This window comes from Mustelus asterias, chromosome 15, assembly GCF_964213995.1.
Source record: "Mustelus asterias chromosome 15, sMusAst1.hap1.1, whole genome shotgun sequence".
NCBI classification, from domain to species: domain Eukaryota; kingdom Metazoa; phylum Chordata; class Chondrichthyes; order Carcharhiniformes; family Triakidae; genus Mustelus; species Mustelus asterias.
Window position 1 is genome coordinate 2120869 of NC_135815.1, and position 11553 is coordinate 2132421.

The 11553-nt window shown below is 48.2% G+C and overlaps 1 protein-coding gene across 1 annotated transcript; it reads left to right on the forward strand.

Moving 5' to 3' along the window:
- The first annotated feature begins 251 nt into the window (after window positions 1-251).
- On the forward strand, window positions 252-8990 carry LOC144504768 (membrane progestin receptor beta-like). The gene is made up of 3 exons (XM_078230512.1): window positions 252-342; window positions 488-612; window positions 7309-8990. Exons 2-3 carry the CDS (start codon window positions 604-606, stop codon window positions 8401-8403), a joined length of 1104 nt encoding a protein of 367 aa, XP_078086638.1. The 5' UTR covers window positions 252-342; window positions 488-603; the 3' UTR covers window positions 8404-8990.
- The last annotated feature ends 2563 nt before the right edge of the window (window positions 8991-11553 follow it).

Here is an 11553-nt window from a genome sequence, read left to right on the forward strand (position 1 = left end):
GGGGGTCCCAGAAACAACTGAGGTTGTCCCCCTGCTCCCAGCCTATCAATAGAGAGAGACAGAGAGAGGAGAGCATGCAAGAGACTGTTGTGTGAAGAGCTGTTTTAAGAGTGTGGGAGGGGAGTGGTGGGTTTAGGCCTCTTAGACACGCCTTTGGCACACAGCCTGTGAAAGCTTTGTCACAGTGAGTTTTGCTGGAATGTGCACTGTCAGGAATCTGAGCCAGCAGCAGTGATTCCTTGGCCTTGCTCTGGGGACATCTCCACATTACTGCCAACATGAAATTCTTTCCCTCTAGAAAATGCCAGATTCACCGAAACACACCAGCCTCGCAGCATTTTGGTATTAGATTTAAAACCTTTCTTCCTCACTAGTCACCACCCTGAGATTGACCAATATCCCGAATACTTTCAGTTCTGTTTTACAGTCGGGTTGGGAGTGTTATGAAGTCTTCTCTGCCATTTGTTTATCTTCTAATTCTCATTAGGGAGAAGGCCTTCCAATTCACAAAGGTTCCTGTTTCTCCATCAGCGGAGATTTGGATTGGAGAGATCGGGAGATAGAGAGAGGAGGGAGTGTGCGGCCCCAACTGGACAGGGCTGAATGCCACAGGTCAGTATAACACTGGGAGTGTTTGTGTGTCTGAGCCTGGCTGGCTCAGTTTGACAGGGTCGACTGTAGTCCAGGATGATACTGACTGGGGAAGCTGAGGCCTAAAACAGCTCTTCACTCAACAGCCTCTTGTATGCTCTTCCCTCTCTGTCTCTCTCTCTCTCTCTCTCCTCCTCTCTCTTTCTCTTCCTCTGTCTCTCTCTATTGATAGGCTGGGAGCAGGGGGACAACCTCAGCTGTTTCTGGGACCCCGTCTCACTTCTCACCTTACAGAGAGAAGTGAGAGACATCTGTTGGCTTCCTTTTTCCAAACATTGTTCGGAGAGGAATATTGTCAGTGATTTGCCTGGTGAGTATTCCCATCCGCTAATCCAGCTGATCATGATTTTCATTTTCATTTTAAGTGGATTGGAAGCAGCTACTTGTAGGAAAATCCACATTGGAGCAGTGAGAGTCATTCAAAAAGGAAATGGAGAGGGTACAGAGCTAACATGTTCTGGTAAAGATAAAGAGAGGAGCAACAAGTCCAGAGATCCCTCCATGTCAAGGGATTGGATAAGGAAAAAGGAGGCTTATGGCAGAGACAGGGGGCTGAAGACAGCTGAAACCATAGAGGAGTATGGAGAGTACAGGGGGGGGAGAACTTAAAAAGGAGAGCAAAGAGGGGTCTTTAAAAAACACTAGTGGATAAAATAAAGGTGTTTTCTAAGTATATTAAGGGCAGGATGACCGGGGAAAGAGTACGGTTCATTAGGAACCAAAGTGACAATTTGGAGGCAGAAGACGTGGGTGAGGTTTTAAATGAGTATTTTGCATCTGTGATCACTGTGGAGAAGGATGATGTAGGTACAGAAATCAGGGAGGGGTTTTGTGATTTACTTCAACAACTTAACATTGAGAGGGAGGAGGTAATAACGGTTTTAACGGGCCTACAAGTGGATAAATCCCCAGGTCCAGATGAGATGTGTCCCAGGCTGCTGTGGGAGGCAAGGGAGGAGATTGCCGTGGCTCTGACAATTTTCAAATCTTCTTTGGCCACAGGAGAGGTGCCAGAGGACAGGGGGACAGCTAATGTGCGAGTATTACTCAAGAAGGGAAGTAGGGAAAAACGAGGAAATTACAGGCCAGTAAGTCTAATGTCAACAGTAGGGAAACTATTGGAAATAATTCTAAGGAACAGGATTAATCTTCATTTGGGGAGGCAAGGATTAATCAAGGATAGTCAGCATGGCTTTGTCAACGGGAGGTCATGGCTTCCAAATTTGATTGAATTTTTCAAGGAGGTGGCTCGGTGTGTAGATGAGGGCAGTGCAGTTGACGTGGTCATAGAGTCATAGAGGTTTACAGCGTGGAAACAGGCCCTTCAGCCCAACTTGTCCATGCCACCCTCTTTTTTTAACCACTGAGCTAGTCCCAATTGCCCGCATTTGGCCCATATCCCTCTATACCCATCTTACTCATGTAACTGTCTAAATGCTTTTTAAAAGACAAAATTGTACCCGCCTCCACTACTACCTCTGGCAGCTCATTCCAGACACTCACCACCCTGTGTGTGGAAAATTGCCCCTCTGGACCCTTTTGTATCTCTCCCCTCTCACTTTAAACGTATGCCCTCTCGTTTTAGACTCCCCTACCTTTGGGAAAAGATATTGACTATCTAGCTGATCTGTGCCCCTCATTATTTTATAGACCACTATAAGATCACTCCTCGGTCTTCTACGCTCCAGAGAAAAAAGTCCCAAGGGGTCAAATCATCAAGTCCTGGTAGCATCCTAGTAAATCTTTTCTGCATTATTTCTGGTTTAATAATATCCTTTCTACAATAGGTGACCAGAACTGTACACAGTATTCCAAGTGTGGCCTTACCAATGTCTTGTACAACTTCAACAAGATGTCCCAACTCCTGTATTCAATGTTCTGACCAATGAAACCAAGCATGCTGAATGCCTTCTTCACCACTCTGTCCACCTGTGACTCCAAGAAACTTTGTGATCAGAAATAGAGTCAAAGGTTATGGATGAACAAACAGCAGTGGAGGGTTGAGGCCCAAGACAGATCAACCATAATTTTATTGAATGGTGGAGCAGGTTTGATGGGCCGAATGGGCTCCTCCCTCCTATTTCTTATGATGTTATGAGCTTACGATGCTCTGTGGGTGTAGTGACAGGTGGGTCATTGTTTTGGAGTAAGGTACATGATATGGGTCTGTGAATGATGGTCACAAACCATGTCCCTGTGGAGAGATCATCCCAGTGCCTGTCTCTGGGAGCAAGATACCAGAGAGAGGAAAAAGGGAACTCCTTCCCGAACAGCACTGTGGCTTTACCTACACCATCTGAGCTGCAGCAGTTCCAGAAGACAATTCCCCACCATCTTCTCAAGGACAATTAGGGAAGGTCAATAAATGCTGGGTACACAGTAAATGGTGGCACAGTGTTTAGCATGGTGCCTCACAATGCCAGGGACCCAGGTTCAATTCCGGCCTTGGGTGACGCACGTTCTTCCCGTGTCTGCGTGGGTTTTCTCCTGATGCTCCGGTTTCCTCCCATGGTCCAAAGATGTGCAGATTAGATGGATTGGCCATGCTAAATTGCCCCTTAGTGAAAGGGGGTTTCGCAGGGTAAATACGTGGGTTTAGAGCCTGGGTGGGATTGTGGTTGGTGCGGGCTCGATGGGCCGAATGGCCTCCTTCTGCACAGTCGGGATTCTATGGTTCTTGACATCCCGTGCATGAATATAAAATAAGGTAATTGATTCGTGGGGTGTGACACATTTCTGAAATTTCCTGGGATCTGCACTGCGGCTACAGAATTTCACAATATTCCTCAGGAAATCAGATGAGAGTGACTATGCAAGTTAGCTGATAGCACCATGTTAGGAGGCATAGAGCTTGTGAGCATTTAATTGAGATGTTACAAAGGGATTGAGGAAGATTCGGTAAAAGAGAAACTTTGTCAGAAGGGATTGAATTTGGAGAAGTGCGAGTTCATCCACTTGGGATTTGAGAAGACCGAGTTGGGATAGTTTTGGAATGATGACAGATAAGGAAGTGTAGAGGAGTAATGGAACTTCATCTCCCTCGACACAAAATGTTAAAAACTAGCACAAAGGTACAGAAAGTACAGCAAATGGAATCTTAGCCTTGAGAGCAAGCGGGCAGTCTTATGCTGCAGTTCTGATGGGTTTTGGTCAGTTCTGGGCATTTCATCTTAGGACATAGTGGACTGGGAGGGAATGTATTATGGGGGAGGGTGCAGAGACTAGGCTTCCATTTCCTCCAGTACAGAAGATCAAGTGGTGCTCCAATCAATGCGGGGTGAGGGTGGGGTGTTGGGGGTGGGGTGTGGGGCAAGGAAGTTCGCTGGGGATGGTTTGGACCTGCTGGGGGGTGGGGCACGGTGGGAGTGTGCTGGGGTGGATTGGAAGAGCTGGGGGTGGGGTGCGGGTCGAGGGGAGCGTTGGGGCTGGATTGCCCGCTCTGGGGAGGGGGGTGGGAGGCGCAGGGCGAGGGGATTGTGCCAGGGGTCGATTGGCTATTTTGGGGATGTGCTGGGGCAGTCCAGAACAAAGGGTTAAATCGGGAAGCACTCCTTCACACAAAGCAACTCTCCCCCCCAAACGTCTGTAGGTGGTGGGGGTGAATCGAGATGATTCAGATTGGGGTAGGGTTTTGTTGTGAGGGGTATTAAGGCACATGGAGCAAAGGCAGGAAAGTGGAGCTAAGATACCATCAACAATGATCTGCTAGAATAGTGGAACTGGTGCCTGGGACTGAATGGCCTCCTCCTGTCGTTGTTGGGATCGAGACTGGAATATCTTTCAACAAGGCACTCAAATTAATCTTTCAGAATAATGAAAGAGAATTTGGTTTAGAACATAGAACATAGAACATTACAGCGCAGTACAGGCCCTTCGGCCCTCGATGTTGCGCCGACCAGTGGAACCAATCTAAAGCCCCTCTAATCTACACTATTCCAATATCATCCATATGTTTATCCAATAACCATTTGAATGCTCTTCATGTTGATGAGTCCACTACTGCTGCAGGCAGGGCATTCCACGCCCTTACTACTCTCTGAGTAAAGAACCTACCTCTAACATCTGTCCTATATCTCTCACCCCTCAATTTAAAGCTATGTCCCCTCGTGCTAGCCAACACCATCCGAGGAAAAAGGCTCTCACTATCCACCCTATCTAATCCTCTGATCATCTTGTATGCCTCTATTAAGTCACCTCTTAACCTTCTTCTCTCTAACGAAAACAACCTCAAGCCCCTCAGCCTTTCCTCATACGATTTTCCCACCATACCAGGCAACATCCTGGTAAATCTCCTCTGCACCCTTTCCAACACTTCCACATCTTTCCTATAATGCGGCGGCCAGAACTGTACGCAATACTCCAAATGCGGCCGCACCAGAGTTTTGTACAGTTGCAGCATGACCTCCTGGCTCCGAAACTCAATCCCTCTTCCAATAAAAGCTAACACACCGTACGCCTTCTTAACAACCCTATCAACCTGGGTGCCAACTTTCAGGGATCTATGCACATGGACACCCAGGTCCCTCTGTTCATCCACACTACCAAGTATCTTACCATTAGCCCAGTACTCTGTATTCCTGTTACTCCTTTCAAAGTGAATCACCTCACACTTATCCGCATTAAACTCCATTTGCCACCTCTCAGCCCAGCTCTGCAGCTTATCGACGCCCCTCTGTAACCTGCCACTTCCCTCCGCACTGTCTACAACTCCACCGACTTTAATGTCATCCGCAAATTTACTAATCCATCCTTCCACGCCCTCATCCAGGTCATTAATAAAAATGACAAACAGCAGTGGCCCCAAAACAGATCCTTGTGGTACACCACTAGTAACTGAACTCCAGGATGAATATTTCCCATCAACCACCACCCTTTGTTTTCTTACAGCGAGCCAATTCCTGATCCAAACCACTAAATCACCCTCAATCCCATGTGTCCGTATTTTCTGCAAAAGCTTACCATGGGGAACCTTATCAAACGCTTTGCTGAAATCCATATACACCACATCAACCGCTTTACCCTCATCCACCTCTTTGGTCACCTTCTCAAAGAACTCAGTAAGGTTTGTGAGGCACGACCTAGCCTTCACAAAACCGTGCTGACTATCCCTAATCAAATTATTCCTTTCTAGGTGATTGTAAATCCTATCTCTTATAATCCTTTCCAATACTTTGCCCACCACAGAAGTAAGGCTCACCGGTCTATAATTACCAGGGTTGTCCCTACTCCCCTTCTTGAACAAGGGGACAACATTTGCTATCCTCCAGTCTTCTGGCACTGTTCCTGTAGACAATGACGACACAAAGATCAAAGCCAAAGGCTCTGCAATCTCCTCTCTCGCCTCCCAGAGAATCCTAGGATAAATCCCATCCAGCCCAGGGGACTTATCTATTTTTACCCTATCCAGAATTGCTAACACCTCCTCCTTAGGAACATCAATCCCATCCAGTCTAACAGCCTGCATCTCAGTACTCCCCTCGACAACACTGTCCCCCTCCAGTGTGAATACCGACAAAAAATATTCATTTACTGCCTCTCCTATCTCTTCAGACTCCACGCACAACTTCCCACTACTGTCCTTGACTGGCCCTAATCTTACCCTAGTCATTCTTTTACTCCTGACATACCTATAGAAAGCTTTCGGGTTTTCCTTGATCCTACCTGTCAAAGACTTCTCATGTCCCCTCCTGGCTCTTCTTAACTCTTTCTTTAGGTCCTTCCTGGCTAACTTGTAACTCTCAAGCGCCCTAACTGAGCCTTCACGTCTCATCTTAACATAAGTCTCCTTCTTCCTCTTCACAAGAGATTCAACCTCCTTAGTAAACCACGGTTCCCTCACACGTCTGCTTCCTCCCTGCTTGACAGGTACATATTTATCAAGGACGCGTAGTAGCTGTTCCTTGAACAAGTTCCACATTACAATTGTGTCCATCCCCTGCAGTTTCCTTCCCCGAACTATGCCAGCTAAATCTCGCCTAATCGCAGGAAAATGGGATTGGAGTCAACAGTCCAAACTGCCGGGGAGCACAAAGGCCTCCTGGGTCCAAGAGCCTCTTCCCATGTGAGGAATTGTGAAGTGGGTGTGTGGACCTGTGGGAGGGGGTTGGAGGGGAAGGTGGAGGCTTTGGAGAGAGTACAGAGAAGGTTTACCAGGATGTTGCCTGGTATGGAGGGTCTTAGCTATGAGGAGAGATTGGGTAAACTGGGGTTGTTCTCCCTGGAAAGACGGACAATGAGGGGCGACCTAATAGAGGTGTATAAAATTATGAAGGGCATAGATAGAGTGAACGGTGGGAAGCTTTTTCCCAGGTCGGAGGTGACGAACACAAGGGGTCACAGGTTCAAGGTGAGGGGGGCAAGGTTCAATACCGATGTCAGGGGGACATATTTTACACAGAGGGTGGTGGGGGCTTGGAATGCACTGCCAAGCAAGGTGATTGAGGCGGATACGCTGGGATCGTTTAAGACTTATCTAGATAACCACATGAACAGACTGGGAATAGAGGGGTTTACAAACGAATGGTCTAGTTGGGCACATGAGTGGCGCGGGCTTGGAGGGCCGAAGGGCCTGTTCCTGTGCTGTATTGTTCTTTGTTCTTTGTGTGTGGTTTGCTCGATATCACTGGCTGGTGTTAAACCTGTTTCTTTTTCTCTCAGGTGGTCCCAATGGTCTGTGAAATGAAACTGAAGAATCCTCTCAGTGGGAATGTGCTTGGCAGTGTCCTGGAGAAACTCAGCACCATCACCATCAGTCCTCAGCAGATTATCGAAGATGTGTTGCCAAGAGTCCCAAGTACCGTGAGGGAGACTGACGTTCCCAAACTCTTCCGGGAGCCTTACATCCACAGCGGCTACCGGTTGGTGGAGCAGGATTGGAAATACTACCTTCTCAGCCTTTTCCAGCAACACAATGAATCCCTCAATGTCTGGACTCACCTGGTGGCTGCTCTGGTGCTCCTGATCCGCTTCCGAGCATTCCTGGAGACTACCTCGCCAATCCCCACCGTCTACAGCTTACCGCTATACTTCTTTGTCATTGCTTGTGTGACCTACCTATCCTGCAGTGTCCTGGCCCACCTCTTCCAGTCCAAATCTGAGCTGGCTCATTACTCATTCTACTTCCTGGACTATGTTGGCGTGGGTGCGTATCAGTACGGCAGTGCCCTGGCACATTACTACTATTGCACAGAGCCCGAGTGGTACCAACTGATCCGTCACTTCTTTCTTCCCACTGCTGCTCTCCTGGGCTGGCTCTCCTGTATGGGCTGCTGTTTCTCGAAGATCCACTTCCAGCGGCCGTATCCGATCAGTCGGAAGATCTGCCAGGTGGTGCCTGCCTCTCTGGCCTACGTGCTGGACATCAGCCCCATTGTCCACCGGATTGGCAGCTGTTGGGCCAGGGGCTGCTCGGACCATGCCATCTGGTACCACAGCTGGCAGATTGTTCTGTTTGTCATCGCATCCGGATTCTTCTCCTCCCCGGTGCCAGAGAAGTATTTCCCCGGGAGCTTCGACATCGTGGGGCACGGCCACCAGATATTCCACATCTTTCTGTCCCTCTGCACTCTGGCACAGCTGGAGGCAGTGCTGATCGACTACAGGGACCGGCGCGAGATGTTCTTTGCCCGGGGTGATAAGGACACAGTGTACGCTGCCTGTATGAACTTTATCCTGTTGATAACCTGCAGCAGCTTCTCAGCTCTCTACCTGCGGGGAATCATCAAACGCAAGCTGGACAAGCGAAGGAACTGAGGCCCAGTCCACAGGCTTCACCTTCATTCCTGCCTTTTCCCCAGGAGCTCACCAATGCCCTCAAACAAATTTCACTGATTCTTTTTGAATATATGCAGATCTCCAGGCCCAACATGACTCCAGAGTTTTGTCTGTATTTATTTGTTGGTGAGGGGAGCTGGGGTGGGATGGGGTGAGTGCCTGTTCTCCTCATCCCTGCCTCACTGTCACGGGGGGAGGGGGGGAATCCTGCAGCAGCGTAAGAGGCTGATGCTGTTGTTGCTATCGGAGACAGCTCACTGAGCCACCGATCTGAGAGCGCTAGGTTCGGTCTGGCACAGCTTCCCAAACTGGGACAGGCTCCACTGTGGAGCACAGATGGAATAAGGGAAGGATAAGGAAGCTTCCAGAAGGAAAGGATGACAGGCAGGAGCAGCACACTTCAACAAAGCTGGAATTTAACAGGTCCCAGGTCAAGGAATAAAAACAATCATATCCAAAAAGGGATAAATATTAAACTTGATGTCTAACCCCGTGCTGTACCTGTCCTGGGAGTGTTTGATGGGGACAGTGTAAAGGGAGCTTTACTCTGTATCTAACCCCGTGTTGTACCTGTCCTGGGAATGTTTAATGGGGACAGTGTAGAGGGAGCTTTACTCTGTATCTAACCCCGTGTTGTACCTGTCCTGGGAGTGTTTAATGGGGACAGTGTAGAGGGAGCTTTATTCTGTATCTAACCCCGTGCTGTACCTGTTCTGGGAGTGTTTGATGGGGACAGTGTAGAGGGAGCTTTACTCTGTATCTAACCCCGTGCCGTACCTGTCCTGGGAGTGTTTGATGGGGGACAGTGTAGAGGGAGCTTTACTCTGTATCTAACCCCGTGCTGTACCTGTTCTGGGAGTGTTTGATGGGGACAGTGTAGAGGGAGCTTTACTCTGTATCTAACCCCGTGCCGTACCTGTCCTGGGAGTGTTTAATGGGGACAGTGTAGAGGGAGCTTTACTCTGTATCTAACCCCGTGCTGTACCTGTTCTGGGAGTGTTTGATGGGGACAGTGTAGAGGGAGCTTTACTCTGTATCTAACCCCGTGTTGTACCTGTCCTGGGAGTGTTTGATGGGGACAGTGCAGAGGGAGCTTTACTCTGTATCTAACCCCGTGTTGTACCTGTCCTGGGAGTGTTTGATGGGGACAGTGTAGAGGGAGCTTTACTCTGTATCTAACCTGTGCTGTACCTGTCCTGGGAGTGTTTGATGGGGACAGTGTAGAGGGAGCTTTACTCTGTATCTAACCCCGTGCTGCACCTGTCCTGGGAGTGTTTGATGGGGACAGTGTAGAGGGAGCTTTACTCTGTATCTAACCCCGTGCTGTCCCTGTCCTGGGAGTGTTTGATGGGGACAGTGTAGAGGGACGCTTTACTCTGTATCTAATCCCTGGCTGTACCTGTCCTGGGAGTGTTTGATCGGGACAGTGGAGAGGGAGCTTTACTCTGTATCTAACCCCGTGCTGTACCTGTCCTGGGAGTGTTTGATGGGGGACAGTGTAGAGGGAGCTTTACTCTGTATCTAACCCCGTGCTGTACCTGTCCTGGGAGTGTTTGATGGGGACAGTGTAGAGGGAGCTTTACTCTGTATCTAACCCCGTGCTGTACCTGTCCTGGGAGTGTTTGATCGGGGCAGTGGAGAGGGAGCTTTACTCTGTATCTAACCCCGTGCTGTACCTGTCCTGGGAGTGTTTGATGGGGACAGTGTAGAGCAGTGGTTCCCAAAGGGTGCGGCGCGCCACACTGGTGCGGCGAGAGAGGATGGCAAGTGTGGCGGGAAGATTCAAGGACAATCAAAGAAACATTTAAACATGGATTAGATATTTTTCCAAAGTGATTGTTTTATACTTTCTGTATGTCCCATGATCATATTATAAAGTAGTTGTGTTCTATGTTATGAATCAAGCACTGCTAGGAGTTGTTTTTTTTTGTTTTTGAATGTATTTCTTATCAATAAAAAATTTGGTGTGGCGCGAGCAAATTTTTATTCCAAAAGAGCGGCCCAGTGAAAAAAGTTTGGGAACCACTGGTGTAGAGGGAGCTTTACTCTGTATCTAACCCCGTGTTGTACCTGTCCTGGGAGTGTTTGATGGGGACAGTGTAGAGGGAGCTTTACTCTGTATCTAATCCCGTGTTGTACCTGTCCTGGGAGTGTTTGATGGGGGACAGTGTAGAGGGAGCTTTACTCTGTATCTAACCCTGTGCTGTACCTGTCCTGGGAGTGTTTGATGGAGACAGTGTAGAGGGAGCTTTACTCTGTATCTAACCCCGTGTTGTACCTGTCCTGGGAGTATTTGATGGGGACAGTGTAGAGGGAGCTTTACTCTGTATCTAACCCTGTGCTGTACCTGTCCTGGGAGTTTTGATGGGGATCAGTGTCGAGGGAGCTTTATTTTGTATCTAACCCTGTGCTGTACCTGTCCTGGGACTGTTGCTTAGCTAAAATCTGAACCGAAATGTTTGAAAATGAATGAAGTGTTGATTTATATACTTGTATAATTTTAAAACTGTTCAGCAAGATGAATGATTGTCAAGGGAAGTGAATGTCAGAGTCCCACTTCTCCTTTAATTTTAGATATGCCTGTATTCTTTGACTGTGTAATTTAGTACAATGGGTCAGTCAGTCTCTGTGTAAAACAGCAGGTGGCGCCGACATACAGGATAACCATTGGAAGTGAGAGAGGGCTGAACCCACCATCCTGTGCAGAGAAATACCATCTTCAATTCAGTTCCATTTGCTGAGTCATTCAGTTTCAGTCCAATCAGTGAATTAGGGTTTGGGGAATTTCAGGCAGAATTGAGCAGTGGTGAGCACTGGTAGATGAATGAGTGGTGATTGGTTTAAGCCAGTGTGAGCGGTGGGAGCTGAACAGTTTTGGATATTTACGAGTTCTTTACCACTGAGGAGTATCTTCAGGAACTCAGTCCACAGACAGACCATAAGACATAGGAGCAGAATTAGGCCACTCGGCCCATCGAGTCTGCTCCATCATTCAATCATGGCTGATATTTTCTTCATCCCCATTCTCCTGCCTTTTCCCCATAACCCGTGATCCCCTTATTAATCAAGAACCTATCTATCTCTGTCTTAAAGACACTCAATGACCCGGCCTCCACAGCCTTCTACAGC